General features: G+C 41.9%; 1 protein-coding gene across 1 annotated transcript; it reads left to right on the top strand.

Moving 5' to 3' along the window:
• The first annotated feature begins 53 nt into the window (after positions 1 to 53).
• fbxl20 (F-box and leucine-rich repeat protein 20) lies at positions 54 to 18,439 on the top strand. Its single transcript, XM_042393108.1, has 16 exons — positions 54 to 2,634; positions 2,903 to 3,091; positions 10,203 to 10,264; positions 11,132 to 11,186; positions 11,340 to 11,414; positions 11,538 to 11,632; positions 11,719 to 11,787; positions 11,875 to 11,970; positions 12,082 to 12,208; positions 12,815 to 12,889; positions 13,695 to 13,825; positions 14,575 to 14,635; positions 14,860 to 14,904; positions 14,996 to 15,052; positions 15,147 to 15,359; positions 16,884 to 18,439. Exons 2-16 carry the CDS (start codon positions 3,050 to 3,052, stop codon positions 16,989 to 16,991), a joined length of 1,311 nt encoding a protein of 436 aa, XP_042249042.1. The 5' UTR covers positions 54 to 2,634; positions 2,903 to 3,049; the 3' UTR covers positions 16,992 to 18,439.
• Positions 18,440 to 19,155: the final 716 nt, after the last annotated feature.

The raw sequence follows: 19,155 nt of genomic DNA, 5'->3' as shown, positions 1-19,155 counted from the left end.
TTAGAATATTAAATTTAAAAGAAGAAAAATCTTTTTAATTTTAAACTTAAGATGAATTAAAACACGCATGAGCTGCACACATATGTGCACACAAAGTAAAACACAACAGCCAGCCAACAAAGCTCTGAGTTGATGTTAGAAGCCTTTGATCAGAATATTCTCACACACACAAACACACAAGTGCTATCCAACTAAATCTTAGATTTAGTGCAGGCATCAAATGCCCTGCTTCTTTAATAGTCATGGTGAAGTGCTTCCTTCTTTATGTCCCAACCTGTTCGGCTTGTAACCCTTAGAACAAATAAATATTTACTTTTGATCTCTCATTACAAGTTTTAGTCTGTGTGCGGACATGAGTTGCAAGCAGTTCAACCAGAGAGTGGCTTTTCATTCTCAAATGTTTTATTTCAGAGGCCTGCAGAGGTAATAGTATACAATACTTTACAAGAAAAAGCAAACATTAGAAGATTTTGTGTTACAGAAGTTATATTTTTGTGTGTGAGCCCTTAAATTTATCTTCTGACCCAGTTAGTGGGTTTTAACCCCTGCAGGTCAGCCCAAAATACTCAACACAGAGAGTCAAGTCTCAAGCTAATGCAATGGTGATTGAAGTCAAACTTGGGTTCAAATCATATGTGATTAAAGTTCTCATATCTGTTCCTCTGGCAATGCATTTGTGTAGTTTCAACTGAGCCATATATTACAAAGACAAAAAGCCATCTGTGCCATTTTTACATAGAGTATGTACTGAAATTAACTGCTGCAGGAAATTCATCTTAATGACTGATTAAAAAGCATATTATTAAATAGGTTGACAACACACTAGTTGATATTGCAATGTTCACATAGATTTTTTTTCTAACTCAACATTTATCTTCTATAGACAGCATCATTTCACATGCAGTGGTAATTATATAATCGGTTATCATCCAAAAAGCATTTGAAAAATACGTCAGCCTTCCCAGAAGGCGAGCTCTGCTTTGATGTCTCATTTGAATTTTCAATCCAGTTTAATTTTATACATGTTTAGTTTTATTTCACACTCTTCCAAGCACAATAGAGAATAAAAAAGTCACATTTTATCATGGCACTCCAGGCAACTTTGAACTGTTGTCTCTCTCTTTTTCTTTCTTTTTTTAACAAACAGCTTTATTGAAACAAGTAGGCTATACAACAAGTTTACAGCACCCTAAACAACTTGTGTCTACAAACACACCTGGTTGTAATAATAATAAAAAGAAATAGTTAAATAAATATCTTGTAAAGCTTACAGTGGTTGTACAGCTTTTTTTGTTTTACATTCAGATATTGAAGAAATGAATTGTTTGATTTAGACAGTCAGCTCTGAAAACTTTGGCTTTTTGATTTGTGAATATAAAATTTGGTCAGAAATAATAAACAAATTAATTAAATAGAACTGCGAGCAGAGATTCCTGTCATATGTAAACAAACAATACTTTTTTCCAGAGTAATAAAATGTGAGGGTAGAAATGATCAGCAATAAATCGTGACGATTTACTCCACTATTGTTTTATATGTGGGCAAGACCGATATAAATGTTGAAGTGTTTCTCTGAGCTCCCCACAAAAGGTGCATCAATGTTTTTCTTGATTTTCTGCAAATAATGATTAGTTGGATAAAACCTGTAAAACATTTTAAAAGATATCACTTTGACTTTGTTAGTAAAAAAACAAAAACAAACTTATACTCGTTCCCATCAAATATCTCCAACGAATGTGGACCAATATAATAAGGCAGAGGGTGAACTTATGATGTCTTGTTGAAAAAGATGACGGATTGTTTAATTTTTATTCTTAATTTGCCATGAAAAACAAGTTTTCCCAGCAGTTGTTTCAGTTGTATCTAACATATATTGGGTGATTGCTATTTCCCTTAAAACCTTTAAAAGGTGAAATAATACCTGAGGGGACAGCATCAAGAACAGTTGAGAAATCCTCTGGTGAAACAGGGATTCCATAGTGTGGAACAAATTCAATATAATTATACAGTTGACTCAGAATTGTTGTCAAGCGTGTGTTCACCACCGTGATGACGTGATATGACGCGCTGCAGCCCTGGATGCTGATTAGCTGCGCTGTCACGGCGGGGCGTGGCCGATGCGAAATAAGGAAGTGCGTTTCCTTGCTGTAATCATAACAGTTACAATGTCGGTCTGAGGAAAATAAATGCAATAGCATGGAGTTAATGATCAATTAAGTTATAAATGCGTCATGAGTCGCCAAACAGTCTGTTTATATGCTTGGTATAGTAGCTATATAGATCTTACTGTGACAAAATTATGAACACTTTGGCCCACAGTTCAGTGGCAGGTCCTTTAAGTGGAAAATACACATTAAACTTGCTCTTAATTGTTATTTTAGGTAGGCTACATGGGAAAAGCACAACTATATGTAGTCTCACATACCCTAATTGGTCTCCCTTTGCTTTGTCTGGTGTCAAATCTAGCATCACCTGGAATAAAACGACTTAAAATAAATGTTATATCTAGTTCTGACTCCTGTTGCAGTGCTGTAGGCTGTCAAAAAAAAGGTTGACACCCCACTTTATTTATCTTTGCTCCTGAGCTTGTGCTGCGAGCTTTGGTTAAAGGGACAGACAACAAGTAGCCTATAGGTGAGACAGTAGTTTGTTTGTGTTTGGGCAACGCACGCCTCATAATTTAGTTTTATTTATTATTCCTAAGTGATGTAGGCGCAGTTAGTCTGCCAGGTCCTGTTCCTGCCGGGCTATTGTGTGGATGGATGGATGGAAAGCTTTATAAGGGGGGGAGGAGACCTGTGAGGGCGAACCGAGCAGATAAGGCTTATTTGCTGCTGCGGCTGTCGCTGCCTGTAGCCCATTATTTTACCAGAAACAAGAGGTCTTGTCGTTTGTGTTACAGGCCGAAAAACAACGACATCGCACTCATAGGAGCTACCGAGAGGACGGTAGCATGATAGTCGTGGAGGGGAATCGGCAGGAAGAGGGCCCGTTTCTGCATTTCCCTGCGCCTACACCGAGTTCACTGAGTCGGTAACCAGCGTCCGACATGGGGAAGGAGGTAAACGGTGTTTCGCGGAGCCGGTTTGAGGTGAGTTTTGAGCATGTAAATTAACTGACAGCTATTGACACACATTCAACACGAGGATACGGGCCTGCATGATAACTGTCGCTGTATTTAGTGTAAAATTGCGCTTATGGTGAAGCAGCTATTGATGCAGCTTCCGCAGTCAGTGTTTGGGATTAGGTCAAACGCTGTTGTTTTGTCCGAACAACAACAACATACAGCTAGGCCTGACATGTCATTTCGTTGAGGACACAAGTCGGCGTTTTCCACTTTAAGCTTGTCGCGGTGTTCATGAGTAAATTGGGTTGTTTCTTTTATTATTAAGGGTCCACAAATGTTTCGCTTTGCGCCGTCAAAACAAAGACAATGAGGCTACATGGAGCACGCCGACAGCCCCGAAACGCATTAACATATTATTCATAAAGAGGCATTTGTTGACTTCTGTTTACCAAGAGTGTAAAGTCATGTTATAATTACCTTTTCTATAGTGGGTGTGTGTGATTTTATACGACTTTTGTTGGGTTGTCTGACGAGCTGGATTGTTGTGCATATCCGTGGCCGCTGCGGTTGTGGGGGCCTCGGGTTGTGACTGCTACATGCACCCCCGTATTAGCATTGAACTAACAACAAATAGGCCCCAGCTGTTCCAGTGTAACACACATCATGAGCTGTACTGATCGCAGAAGGGCCACCTGTACGCACCTACAGAGGCTACGGCGTTGTTGTCTTGTGACATTTACCATAAACTTTGTGTCGCAGCCACGCAAGCGTCGCTGAATATTTTGGTGAAAAACGTGGAACACAAATATTAACTATGTGGCCGGTGACATTGGCCTGTGTAGCCTGAGTACTTGGTGTATGTTTAATCCCCAGCTAGCGTGGGATTTGTGTGTGTGGTTTTATTTATTTTTAACGGTGCAACAGCTGACGACTCAGAAGATTCAGGCCGTTACCTTATGGCCCAACAGCTGCGGTGGAGCCGCTGCGATAAGTTCGCCGAGGTGAAAACAGGAGAAACCCGGAAGTGGTGCGACCATGCCTTCAAAGTAAAAGTAAACACTTGTACATTGTGGTTACACAATGGTTACACAAAGGTGGGCTCCTGTTGTAGAGAAATACGTTGTAGTTATAGACTGTTAAAAAAAAGTAAATAAATGAAGTAATGGGCGTAGCTACTGTGACGTTTCCCATTGGTCTGTGGACTCCATGGATTTATAAAGAGAGCTGGACACAGTGTCTGAGGCGGGGCACCGTTCATTCCTATGAAAGTTGCTCAGTGGTGCATGAAGCCAAAAAAGCCACTTCCCACTGTAAAGAAATTGCTCAGATGAAAACATACTGCTAAATTCGGTTTAGCCCTCTGGCTAATTTGAATGAGGGTTCCATTAGACTTTCTAAACGTTATCAGACCAAATGGATCAAATTCTGTTAGTGAAACGAAGCATTTTGCGGGGGTTGTGACGTTTAAAAGAATTTATCTACCATTTTACAGCTGCTCCCTTTCCCATGATTGTGTGCAGTAAAAATGCTTCTTGTGCCCCTGTTAGTCCCAGAATTTGTAATTTCACAGTTTGGCCACTATGTCAAGCCCAGCACTCTTCCTGGGGGCTTTATGGACTTCCATTTTGAAGCCTTGAGTTTGGCGACATCTTGGGTTTTTGGAGCCAGAAGTGACCATATTTGGATGAGAGGGTGGAGCTGACCCTAATGCTAGTTGCTAATTTGGTTAGCACAGTGCATTTGCAGGTTATGGTTAAAGGTGCGGTGTGTAAGATTTAGTGGCATCTAGCGTTGAGGTTGCAGATAGTGAACAATGCAAAAGTCCCTTTCTAGAGCTAGTGTTTGGTTTGTCCATTCTGGGTTACTGTAGAAACACGGCGGCCTTCGTGGAAGGGGACCTCCTCCCTATGTAGATATAAAGGGTTCATTCTAAGGTAACAGAAAGATGATTCATACTTTCAGGTGATAATACACTGATTAAAACATAACGTGACTTGTCGATCACAAGGTAGACACACCCTAAAGCATATCGTGCATGCCTCGTCTATTTTACTCTAAATGGGACTAAAATTTATAAAATGAACATTATGCTGTATTGAAGAAGACTTGACACTAGCGATGGAGATCAGAAACTCATTAAGAAAGTGTTTACTGAGGTAATAAATCAAGTGAGAAGTAGGGTCATTCTCTCACTTACTGTACAATTGGACTCGTTTTTGCAACTAGTGGAGCCGCCGTCTGCTGGCCATTAGAGAGAATGCAGGTTTAAGGCACTTCCGCATTGGCTTCACTTTTCAGACCCGGGGCTACCCGCTTGGTTGCAGTCATTGGTATAAATAGGAATGATCACTACAGCAACCATCCTTCCAACTTATCTAATAGATGTTTTATTTGATATTGGATTCTTGTGTGTATATTTTCATATTTCATATAGGTTTACAAAGGTACAGCCCTCTTCACAACATAGCTTCTTAAATAAATAGGTCCATTATTACGTCAAAAATGTAATTTTGATCAGACCTACTCAGTTAATATTACAATATGGGTTTATTTCATGTTTTTATTATTTTAAACTGATCTTGATGGGATCTTGAAAATGTCATACAAATGATAATAAGTAGTGTCTTAGTTTATTTGTTAGGGAAATCATCAGATATTGATGGAAAAGTGCACTTAATCTATGCAATACAATAAAACTAAAATACAGCCTATTGGCTTATTGCAATTGTTGATAAACTAAAAGCCATTAAAAGCTGAGTCAGAGTTAGTCCTTGAGGCTAATTATCACCTGTTGTTCCTAGTTAGATGTTAAAAAAATATCAAATGACTTGAAATATTGAGTACTGATACATAAGAGGTTGAAGGCTCTAAGAAGCCTGAGACCAAAGAACTGTAACTGTAGACAAAAACTCCAAGTGGTCAAACCTCATCTGATAATTAGAGTTTTACTTTGAAAGGCCTGACCGGATGTTTATTCTGTCTTCCTTCACTGCTCTGCGGTACATAGTGATCTGTTGTACACCAGCCCTTAACAAAAGACTACAGCAGTCTGAAAAGTAAATGGGCATAATGCCACAAAATTTCATTTCCCATTTAAAAGGAATATGTCAATAATAACTGTATTGTGAGTGACATCACCACTACATTAAATGAAATTGGATGTGCTGGTGTAAAGGCTGCAGAAGCCGTTAAAACTGTGGGAAACGAAACAATCAGTTTATTGCTGACACCTTATCTCCTACTCATATTACAAATCAGTTGTCCTTAACTACATTAGGGTGTAATGGAAGAAAAGATAAATATTAGTCCTGGTTTAGACACTGATTAACATCAAGCTTCAGTGTACATCTGTTAAAAGTGTCAAACTAATCAAAATTTAATCTGAGTATGAGGTCTTTTTAAGAAAACAACATCAATAAATGTTTTTTTTCTAAAAATATGACTACTTTTTGTTTTGCTGTACAATGATCACTAGCTGGAGGTTACAGCTCACCCAGCTTTTTACATCCTGCCAGGCCTGCTTCACTGACTATAGCTGACCAGTGGAGAAAACATAATGCTCACATTCATGCAGCATCAGGTTCATTTTATGTTAGATTACAAAAGGGAACAGTGTATGCCCGTTGACCATGAGCATCTGGTCTTTTGGAAATGGCCCTGGATTATTTGGCCAGAAAGTAGCGCTGTGGAGGGCGAGCTGTCAGAGTCAATTTTCCCCAAATCCAAACGGGGAAATGTCTTTCCCTTCTTACTCCCTCAAAATTGTACATGTCTGCATCCCCTGAATAGACAGCTGTGTATGTGTGGTCTGTCGTAGGGTACTTCTGGGGACAAATTTCAGACTTAGGACCAGTTAAGTGGGGACATTTTGTCCAATTGTGGACAAAAGGCGTGTCCCCAATCGGGGGAAAAAGCTGATTTTTCGGGTCAGTGGTTAAGGTTAGGGTAAGGGTTAGGGTAAGGCATGTAGTGGTTATGGTTAGGGTAAGTCTCCAGGAAATGAATGTACGATTATGTAATGTCCCCAAAAGTGACCATAGTCTGATTTTTTTTTTTTTTTTTTTTTTTTTTGTGTATATGTGTGTGTGGAGTTTGTATGTTTATCAGAGAGACATAGAGAGGCTTTGACCTAGAGCTGACTAGACTTTTAAAGGTCCAGTCATTCATTTCAACAGGCAGACCTGTCAGTTTGTTTTTGTGAACTGATGAATAGATTTTGCTTAAGAATGTAAGTCCCAAAAAAATCTGAAGCTATTGTGAATGTTGTTTTAGGATATACACTTCATAATCAAAACAGCACTCAGTATACTCCATTAGGATCTATTATTCTTTTTTATATAAACACATTTCATTTATTTTTGGATCATGGGTGGATGTTCATATACAGTGTGTATGTGTATATCTGTGTAGCTTTTTTCCACAATAAATCATCTCCTTAAGCCACAATCATCTTCCCCAATTGAGGCTACAGAAGAGCAATGTAACAGCTCCATTGACTTTTTCAGAGCCAAGGTCAACAACATTCACTCTCTGATGTCCAGCTCTTCCTCTCTGCCTCCTCCTGTCATCGACCCTCTGTCTGGGAACTCGCCATCTCTACTCTATTTTACTGGCGTCGGATAGAGCCACATTGATGAAATCCTCAGGAAGATGAAACCCTGTACTTGTGCCCTGGACCCAATTCCCACAGCTCTCCTCAAATCATACATCCCCCGTTCTCAGCCCCCAGATCACCCAAACCTCTCCCTTCAAACTGGTAGTGTTCAATCTGCCCTCAAGGTTGCCGTCATCCGCCCCCTCTTCAAGAAGCCCACCCAGGACCTAGAAGCTCTTGCCAGCTACAGACCTATCTCCGACCTCCCTTTCCTGTCCAATGTGTTGGAGAAAGTGGTTGCTTCTGAGTGTCAGGACCACCTTAATAACCTATTTGAAAAAAAATCAGTCAGGTTTTCATTCAGCACACAGCACTGAAACAGCTCTGCTGAGGGTTGTGAATGACCTGCTGATGGCAGCTGATGCAGGGTCCCCTTCTCTCCTGATTCTCCTTGACCTGAGAGCTGCATTTGACACTATCCTCTTAGAGCACCTCCACACCACCATTGGACTGTCAGACTCTTCACTTAAGTTGTTTCAGTCCTACCTTTCGGGTAGAACCGAGTATGTCTCACTGGAAGGATGCAGGTCTAGATCGCTCCCTGTTACCAGTGGGGTTCTGCAAGGGTCGTTCCTCAGCCCCATCCTGTTTACCCTCTAAATGCTCCCCCTTGAACATGTCATCAGCAGACATGGGATGTCTTTTCATTGCTATGCTGATGATACCCAGCTTTACGTCAAAACTGCCTCAAGCCCTTCTTGCAGCCATGTCACACTTCAGCACCTGTCTTAAGGAGATAAAGGCTTGGATAATCACAAATTTCCTCCAGTTTAACAGCAGCAAAACTGAAGCTCTCCTTATTGGCACTCCACACCAGATTCAGTCATCCTTCATACCTCATCTCACCTTTGATGGCCAGGAAGGACATCCCCCTTTCCCCCTCAGTCACTAACCTGGGTGTTAGGTTTGACCCTCAGCTGCCTTTTATTGCCTTTTAAGACATCTATGCAAAATCTCTTTCTGCCATCTCAGAACATTTCTAAACTCCACCCCTCTCTAACCCTGTCAGATGCAGAGAAACTTGTCCATGCCTTTATCTCCTCAAGACTGGACTCCTGCAATGCAGCTCTTCACAGGGATCCTTGGCAGGAGCATCCAGAAGCTCCAGTACATTCATAACAGCGCTGCCAGGATCCTGATAAGTGCGAAAACATGAACATATAACACTGATTCTGTTTTCATTGCACTGGCTCCCTATCTTCTTCAGGATTGACTACAAAGTCCTGCTACTCACATACAAATCCATCAACGGACATACACCTCCCTAGCTACAGGAACTGATCATACTACAAACCTTCACCTGCATCCTCAAATCTGCCAGCAGCTTGCTCCTCCACCAAGACCCCAGTACTAAGTTCCGCACCATGGAGGATCGAGCCTTCAGCTCTGCTGCACCATATTTGTAGAACATCGTTCCTAACCATCTGAGGGCAGCACAGATTTTGCTTTTTTTTTTTTTTTTTTTTTCAAAGGACTATTCCCTTAACTCTTATTACTATTTTTCTTGTTGTGTGCTCTAGGTTATTAATACTGTAGCACTTTTGAGTTTCGCTATGAATGAAAAGTACGGTACAAATTACATTTTTTTTATTATTATTATTTTATTATGTGTACCTGTAAGGAAGTGCAAATAAGAACTTGCAAATTCCTTGTTGATCTTGTCACAGATGTTTGCCTCTTGTAAATAACATGTGCCTTCCTGCACTTTTTATTTACACACCAAAGTCCCCACCCCTCAATTACCCTGTCCCTGGTTTAGATTTATCTCTCTAAATCTATGGAGGAAAATGGATTGGGCCAGATGTTGCTTCATTTGCATTGTTGTGACTGAGTGGATGCCGCCAGTCATCATAATCTCCAAATCTTTTATTTTACAGTCTAGCGGAATACGATTTCCCACAAATTATGGGAACCCTGCAGTCTTCACTGAGGGTGTATGTCTGTTTGTTTGTGTATCTAAGTAGCTCTGTGTAAATGTATTGTCTCTTTGTGTACTGAGGCCTTGTATGGATTGTAGGCTAGTACTCATACAGCATACAATTATTTATGTGGAAATCCATTAGCTGTTTTTCAGAAATGGGAGCTATTTCGTGAGTCACAAAAGATGTAACAAATTTCAGTGCACATTCTCAGCACTTGCTGATGTGGAAAGTCAACAGTGCAAACACAGGAAGTAAGGAGAGAAAATGCATGCACAAAAGATAACATGAAGGCAGAGGCCATCAGAGCTCTGCAGTCGACAGCACAAAGTCCTATCCTGTTGTTTTTTTGCTTAGAAGACACAAATTCCTCCGCTGCTTTATCTTCTGTCACCTTCAGTGTTTTCCAAGACTTGACATTGAATCTATCTCCGCTGATGAGATTACAATCATTTATCCTTGCATATGTGCCGGGGCTGTCCTTGAGTGAATGGATGGAGGGTGCTCCAGCCATGTTGAAACAGGCTGCCAGGACTAATGTTATCTTCTGCATCCTTTTCAGATGTTCACAAACAGTGACGAGGCAGTCATCAATAAGAAGTTACCGAAGGAGCTGTTGTTACGGTGAGTGACATTTTGAAACACTTCAATCAGAATCTCTGCAGGGTTTTTGCAAGCAGAAATAGCATGTTGCATACCTAACACTCACCTCCTGCTTTAATCTCATCATACACAAAGACACAATTAGCCTTGCACCACCCCCTCCTCCCTCTCCTGACCCCCGAACACACACACACATTGTGCGTCTCACAATCATATACTGTATGCTCACTTGCCCTTTTTAGCAAATATTTCAACTTGACCAACCAGGCAACCAGCCACCAGGATGCAAATTTCTCCTCATTCCCCAACCTACTCTGCTCCCCCAATGCTAAAACTGTAATTAAAACCAGATGCTTGAGGCTATAAAACATTGAAATTGACTTCAGGAAAAAAAAAAAAAAACAAAGAAAACTCAAGAGCCCCTGAGCAAACAGAAAATGAAGGCCATAACTCAAGCCTCGGCCTTGCCAGCCAAGCTGCCTGTGCTGCGGCTGCTGACTCTGTGCTGCTTGGCCAGGTGCAACGCTGTGATTTGTGAGGCTGGCAGACTGCGCTGGGACTCACTGCATCCCTGCTTCAATCCTTAACATAGTTTTTTTTTTTTTTTTTTTTTGCTGCATTGAAGGATCTTATAGTAAGTTTCTGTTCTCTAGAAGCAGATTGCTTATCTTCCTCGCCGTGACCCCACTCTTAAGTAAACACGTCTATCCTGCAAACAGGGTAAACACATCCATCGTGCTGACAGTCAAAGACAATATTAGCTGATTTACTCACACCCCTGTGCTGTGAGTGGAAGCAGACGCAGGGTTGAGGGCAGAGTCTAGTGTAAAGAGGAAGCTTCTGGCAGCGGGGATCAGGGTCTCTAAACCGTCCCTGTCTGTCTTCCAGAATCTTCTCCTTTCTGGATGTGGTGACACTCTGTCGCTGTGCCCAGGTCTCACGGGTGAGTCTGTGTTCACAAGGTGTGTGTGTGTGTGTGTATGCATGTATGTGTGACTGTGTATGTTTTAGTGTGTGTATGTGTGTGTGTATACATGGTACGTTTGGAGAGAAACCTTGACCCCCTAAATGTCTGTTTCTCCCTCTCTGCGCTCAGTCCTGGAATGTTCTGGCTTTGGATGGCAGCAACTGGCAACGAATCGACCTCTTTGACTTTCAGAGGGACATCGAGGTGAGCTTGTAATATTAATGTTTGCTCTCAACCTTTCATTTCACCCCTAATCTGTCATTATTTTAAAATCAAGGGAAAGTAGAAGGAAATGCGGAAGGCTGAGTGGATTGTGTTTTGTTGCAGGGACGTGTGGTGGAGAACATCTCAAAGCGATGTGGGGGATTCCTCAGAAAGCTGAGCCTGCGGGGGTGCCTTGGTGTGGGTGACAGTGCCCTGAGGTGAGGATGACCCTGAGGAAAGAGAGAGAGAGAGATGGGCAGATGAAGTTCAACTGCCGTCGCATAAATGTTTTTTTTCTTTGTAGGACTTTCTCCCAGAACTGCAGGAACATTGAGCTGCTTAGTTTGAACGGCTGCACCAAGATCACTGACAGGTATGTGTATAATTTATGTAACAGGGCTGCCAATGAATCGTAATGATATTTTTCCTTCAGAATGCTCAGTGTCCTTCTCCTCTGCAGCACGTGCAATAGCCTCAGCAAGTTCTGTCCAAAGTTGAAGCACCTGGACCTCGCTTCCTGTACCTCAATCACCAACCTGTCTCTCAAAGCTCTCAGGTGTGTAGGGTCGAAGTTGTGATGCATACCTCGCTGACTTTATACTACTCTGTTCATCAGTAATGCCACACCACAAAAGGTACTTTATCTTCCTCTTTTTCCTCCTCTCAGTGAGGGCTGTCCTCTGCTGGAGCAGCTTAACATCTCCTGGTGTGATCAGGTCACCAAGGATGGCATCCAAGCCCTGGTTCGTTCCTGCCCTGGACTCAAAGGCCTTTTTCTCAAGGGCTGCACACAGGTATGTATGGTTAAATACTGAAAATTATCCATGGGTACAGATTGGTGCCGCTGATGCTTTGAAGATAATGGGTTTTCAGATGATTTAATTCAGTATAAAACTCAATTTGATGAATCAGAAAGCACATTAGTTTGTAGTACTGTTTATTTGGATCCATCAGAGATGACTTTGGTGCTTTGTCCTTATTGCTCAACAGTCAAGTGGCATTGTTTACTTGTACGTTCCCCCACAGTGACTATTACTATTTAAACTATCTACCAAGTTCCTCTTATTTTCATTTCAGATAAAACACTTTTGCTGCTACCACAAACATAAGATGTATCACTTCCTGTGCAATAGAGGATGTATCAGAGGAAATACATTGTTTACAGCAAATGTAAAAGCTTTGATAACCATCCTGTAATATCAACAGTATAGAGTGTAAAGACAACCATATGTTTCCATGAAAGTTTCACAGGTCATTAATTTCAAGAACAAAAACAAATTACAACATGTATTTTGTCATAAATGTAATCTAACCTATAACCTGGACTAAGAGAGAGGTGTCAGATTGTAGGTTGAGCTCAGATGACTCTGAAAAATGTCCGCTTCTTTTCTCTTCCACAGCTAGAAGATGAGGCTCTGAAGCATATCGGGGCTCACTGTCCAGAGCTGGTCACACTCAACTTGCAGACATGCTCAGTAAGTACACTCAACATGGCTGAAAGTGGAATCAAGATCAATAAAAAAAAAACAACTGTATTTTATATTTCAGTGGTGCTTCATATCTACATTTTATCATCTTATGCCTCTCTGTAAACATTGTTATAAAACCTCTGAATCCCTTGAAGTACTTTTTGAGATTGAAGTACATGAATGCTGTTGTTTGCGTCATAGTTTCCGGGGAAGAGGATGACAGGACACAAAATACATGTTGTGCTTTTCACCTCAAAGCGCAGTTGTGGACTCACGACTTTTCCGTCCAGCCCATATAACCAATAGTCTGTGATCCCAGCTCACATACTCTGGCTGTACCTGTCTCTAAAGTTCCCCTTCTTCATCACCACCTGAATGCTCTCCCCCTCCTCCTCCTCCTCCTCATCTTCTTCTTTTCTCTCTACATCTCCCTCTCATCTCACACCTCAGGAACTCGACGTCTCATCTTGTGCCAGTTGTTCGTTCTCTTTTCCGCTTCGCTTTCTCTCTCCTAGTCCTGCTCTCTCTCTCTCTCCTCGCTCACCTGTTCCTCCTCTGTCTGATCTATACAGAGTTTTTCTTGAGCGATACATGCAGGGGAAAAGAAGTTGCTCTCATTAGCTGAGAGCTGAGGTGGTACATGAATATATGTATTGTCTTGACATTGATTTGCTGTTGAAGCACAGCAACCAGTGAACACAGGAGAAGTTGGTATGTTGTCACATCTCACATTGTACGTGGATTCAAAAGACCCTCCTCCTCCTCCTCCTCCTCCTCCACACACAATCACTCTTCCTCTCTCTGTGAGCAGCAGATCACAGATGAAGGCCTCATCACAATTTGCCGGGGTTGTCACCGCCTGCAGTCTTTGTGTGTGTCGGGTTGTGCCAACATCACAGACGCCATCCTGCACGCTCTGGGACAGAATTGCCCTCGCCTCAGGTAAGTTTACACACGCCCGTCTTTACTCTGTACTCAACTGTGGACAACTTCCTAAACAAGCCAATTAGTCTGAAAAGGAGTCCAAAGATGTAAGTAACCATCCAGCCAATGTGGGTGTGAAGTTATTTCACTTGAGCACATCATGTTTAACTCGATTTCAAGTATATTTTCTAATTGACTGACAATCTTGATCCTTGCAGACTGATGTTGTACCACACTTTAAGAAATCTCTCTGAGATGGGTGAAACTTAGACTTGATTAGAAACAATGGTTATTCTATCACACATTTGATTGCTTTATAACTAGACTGATAAATTGATGTCACTTAATTTGGCATCGGCTTAGGCTGGAGACTACAAATTTGAAAATGAAGGGAAAAAATCGAGGGTGTGGAGTTAGGAAGGAAGAAGTGAGTTAACCAGATCTCTTTGGCCCTCCTCCAAATCTCTGTTTGATGCTAGCAGCTCGAGGATATAGTCGCTACTAGCATAACACACCCGAATCTCTGATCAAACTGTTGGCAGCCAAGTTCTGTGGTTCTGCTGCATGAGTTTTGATCCTCTTTAATAAAAACTGTCCAGCGTGAGTCTGACAGCGTTATGCTCTGTTCTGCAGTAAAGTTGGCTCAGGCATTACAACTGCAGGTCCACTTGCTTTAAAGTCCAATCTACCCTCTGCAAGAGAGCAACCCGACTATAAGTGACGTTCCCATTGTGTAACCTTCTGCTCCTCTCTCTCTCTCCTTTCAGAATATTAGAAGTGGCTCGCTGCTCTCAGCTTACAGACGTGGGCTTCACTACATTAGCAAGGGTGAGTGTGGCATCTGCTTCATGGCTGCATACACACACACACACACACACACATAGAGACCAGACTCTCTGACCTGATATTCAAATATTTTAAGTTGAGGTGAAATTTTTCTCCCAAAAATATCTTGCAAAGGAAAGTATTTCAAGCATTGTTAGTCCCAAAAAATGTAAATATACATAAACAGTAGACGAGATATTCTCTTTGTGTTTACTGTATCTCTGCAGAATTGTCACGAACTCGAGAAGATGGATTTAGAAGAATGTGTGCAGGTAAAACAATATGAGCCACACAAACACTCTTTCCTTGTTATATGGTGCCTGTAGTTATGACATTTGTTTCTGTTTTTTACTTTTGCATCAGATCACAGATGGAACACTCATCCAGCTGTCTATCTACTGCCCTCGTTTGCAAGTTCTGGTGAGTGTGTGCCTGCCAGTTAAACATATTTTGCTCCTGTAGCATTTTACAGTTGAGTAATGAAGCCTGTGTTGGTACCGCTGTCTTCCTGTAGAGTTTGTCTCACTGCGAGCTGATCACAGACGACGGCATCAGACACCTCGGCAGCGGCCCCTGTGCTCACGACCGACTGGAGGTGATCGAGCTGGATAACTGCCCCCTGATCACAGACGCCTCACTGGAGCACCTGAAGAGCTGCCATAGTCTTGATCGCATTGAGCTCTATGACTGCCAGCAGATAACCCGCGCCGGCATCAAGAGACTAAGGGTGAGTTGTGTGGGCTAACAGCAGTGAGTACGCTCTGATTCATTCACAGAATGCACCATAAACACCTATTCTGTGAACTCAGCATATGTCAATTTGATAAATAATGATGAGAATAAGAAATGTATACATTTTTAGTTGTCTTAATGTTGAATGACAGTTATGATGGTTTGGAACCCCTAAATGTAAAAGCCACACCGCCCTCGGCATTTCCCACTGGTTGGTGTGTTTGGAGTCAGCCATTCAGCTTATTTTTGGATTGCTGAATGTTATTTGTTTATGTACAATAGACCTCTACAGCAAAACGGTTCCTCACTGCTCATAGATGATTAGTAGAAGTGAACTCTGGTGTATAGCTGCTGCTCCTCATAAATATTAACTCACCGTGCTGCTCAAACTAACTAACAGTCAACATAATACTTCCCACTGAATGTTGAAAATACAAATTCACTAAAGGAAAGGTGAATTTCTTTGCGATGTATAAGAAGGAGGATATTTGAGGTCAGGAGGCTGTAAATGAATAAAAAGACAACTTGCTCAGGATTCCTGGTAATTTTCATTTCATATAAAATTCAAGATGTTGCATCATCTCAGCAGCATTGCACTCAGTGCTTCTGTCGTAGCAGCAGAGACTGGTGCACTGCAGCTTTTGGCCACCATCGGCAGCCCGGAGGAAAACACTTCTGACCAGCACTACAGTCTCAAGCAAAGGAAGAAAGAGTCAGATTTGACTGCGATATGCTGAATTACAGTCCTGGATCACAACCTTCACCAGCACACATGCTTGGGCTGGTTGGCTGTTAAGCTCAAAGGATAGGTTCACAATTTTGGAAATCTGTGCTAAAAACAATACTCAAGTGCCCAAATGAACACTGACATATGTTTTTCTTGCTGTAATCATTCCTCCTGTTCATACTGGACATTAAGAGATCTCATCATAATGAACTTTCAGTGTAAGTGATGGTCAGTATGGACAGAATGAATAATTACAACAAGCAAAACCTGTTTCAATGTTCATACAAGTACCTGACTATTGTTTTAAGACAGACTTGGAAAAATTGAGAACCTTTAAAGGGCTTTAAAGCTAGCTAGCTAGAGATTTAGCCTGAAAACATTTAGTCTTATTAGTCTCAGTCAGGATGCAACATAAGAATGAGAATGATGTCATAGGTTCACACCTTTTTCTTCAAGTTAAATTCTGGTGTTGGTGTCAGCACTCAAAACTGAAATGTGAAATACAAAGTGTTTCCTCAACAGCAGTGAGTGAACACTCAGTCCAGAGAAATCTGGACTCATCATGTCTGTAGTTTGTTAATCCATCACAACCTGTCTGTTAAACATGTTACTAATCTGCATTTACTGATAAGTGACAAGATTTCTGGGTATTGAAGTTTAAAAAGTTTCAGTACATATTTGTTGCAGTTAACTATAGCCACTGATGTAGTAAGCTATCTAGTCCAGCTTTCCAAGTATTTGTATGAACCATTAACACATTTCCATCTGTTTGTCCTTCTCTTCTCTCCACAGACCCATCTGCCTAACATCAAAGTGCATGCATACTTCGCTCCCGTCACTCCGCCTCCCTCCGTCGGGGGCAGCCGTCAGAGGTTTTGCCGCTGCTGTGTCCTGCTATGATGTAAAGACAACAACCCCCTTCCCTGTCCCCGAGTCCCTCGTACACGCTCCCCGCAGCCCGTCACTTGACCCCCCTGACCTGCTGTCCCCCCCCTCCCGGCCCCCCCTGTCAAAGAGTACATGCTGGTGTGTCCCCCTTTTTTTTTTTTGGAGCTGCAGAGAGAGGGAGAGAGCCAAACAACGCTACAGGGTCTTGGGTAACTTTCTCCCAAAACATTCCCGAATCTCCCCACCACACACACACACACACACACACACACACACATGGAAAGACACACAAGCTGATATGCAGACACACACAGATTAATTCTTAGAAGAATGTCAGAACATTCCTGGCCTGCGTTCAATGGACAAACCAGTATTACAGAGAGAGTAAATGTGATGGCCACTGTTAAGGGATTTAACTCTTCATCAAATGAAGTTTAAAGAATAATGAGGCTTAACATCGCAAACCATTGTTCTGTATTTGTGAGCAGGCACGCTCTTTACTTATTTAGCACTTTTGAGACAGACGACAGTGACGGCCTCTAACAAAAAAATCGATCAGGCTTAAAAGATCCCTCTTAACCTCACACGTACACACACACCCACACTTCCCTCGGTGTTGAAGGTCACTAAACAGCTACCTCTAGATAGAACTGCACTTGAGTATGACCTGTGTTAGCTTTGTTCTGCAGGCTGTCCGGTCCAAGTAGATGTTTATTACAAAAAAGGGGGAAGCGTTGCAGCCGGTAAACCACCGACACCACCCCTCCCAACTCTTACATAGAAAGCAGGAGAAAGCCTATTTTGTGATTTTAAAAAAAACAAAACAAAAAAAAAAACATTTGCAGCCATTTGCACTTACAGTAAAGCAATGATGAGACACTTTACGAAGACAGGAATTTGAGAATTTCACTAACAAAACACATTGGAATCCAAATCATCACTCACATGCATACACTGAGCTTGCTACCACTGTACCCTCACCTCTCTCTGTCTCTGTTACAATCAGAAGCTTCAATGTACTGAAGAGGAAGGAAGAAGAAAAAAAAAAAGACAAAGTTTAATATTTTTCTAAAACGGACACCAATTAAGACTCACAAGTGGGGACTAAAGATGCCAAATGTTGCATGTAACACCTCTAGTTTTTTAAAATCTAATTGTACATAAGCGAGGACAGTGGGAGCTCGAGAGTCGAAGCCGGCTAAACAGATATGAGAGGATATGAGATGGAGCAGTGATTGCTGTCAATGGATCTCTCTGAGGGGAACTACGGTGAAGCTCACACATACTTGTCTGAGTACAGATGTATGTGTGTGTGTGCGTGTGTGAGAATATGTGCTGGAGCTTTTGGAGAGTAAAAATGAGCCAGTACTCAATGTGGAAGAACTGATGCTGGCCTGTGAAAGCTCATTTCAACAACAGAAAAAGTATAAAGACACTCTTGACGAAAGAAGAAGGAAGGAGAAAAAAAAAAAAAAAAAAAAAAAAAAGTCAGACATCACTACATGCGTTCATGCTGTCAGACCAGGACATTCGGAAAGAAAAAGCCAACTGAAAACAATCAAAGTACGTCTATTTTGATCTGATTTCATTTAGTTGCTCTCGTTTTTTCGCATCGGTGGCCGGTTCTGTTGACGAAGAAACCGGTAAACCGTGCGCAGTGTTGAGAGGGACATCGCGGTGGCGTCGGTGACTCCTCAACTCCCCCCCCATGAGGCCTTGCAGGGGATGGAGTAACGTGTGTGTGTGTGTGTTACACCCTGCCACCTGTGACCACCTCCCATCTGTCTGGGACCAGTGACGCTGCCAGAGGTTAAGACCGGATCAGACCAGTGGGAGTCACTGCGAGAGGAAGTCGACTGAATCTTGAGCGCACAATTCTGGCCTGCTAAGAGCAGATATGATGGAACGATTCTGTCACAACGGAGGGCTATAACGGACTTCAAACCCACCCCCCCACCACCCCCCGCCCCCCCTCCCCCGCCCTATGAAGTATTGAAGCCTGTTCTTATGGATTATCTTCTCCTGCACTCGCACCTGCTTTATTCTGCGTCTCTCTTTTGTTCCCATTTCATTTTATAATTGTCTTTTACTGCTTTTTTTTTTTTTCTTTTCTCTTTGACATGATTTCCTCTGGATCTCGACCTTTTTTTTTTTTTTTTTTTTTCTCTCTCTCTTT

This window comes from Thunnus maccoyii, chromosome 18 (assembly GCF_910596095.1).
Source record: "Thunnus maccoyii chromosome 18, fThuMac1.1, whole genome shotgun sequence".
NCBI classification, from domain to species: domain Eukaryota; kingdom Metazoa; phylum Chordata; class Actinopteri; order Scombriformes; family Scombridae; genus Thunnus; species Thunnus maccoyii.
Note: the sequence above shows the minus strand (reverse complement) of the source record. Positions and strands in the feature narration are given on the sequence as shown.

Coding starts and splice junctions, on each gene's coding strand:
- fbxl20 (XM_042393108.1), top strand. CDS start 3,050: ATGGGGAAGGAGGTAAACGGTGTTTCGCGGAGCCGGTTTGAG. Junction 11,187..11,339: donor GCTGTGCCCAGGTCTCACGG/GTGAGTCTGTGT, acceptor CTCTGCGCTCAG/TCCTGGAATGTTCTGGCTTT. Junction 14,905..14,995: donor ATTTAGAAGAATGTGTGCAG/GTAAAACAATAT, acceptor CTTTTGCATCAG/ATCACAGATGGAACACTCAT.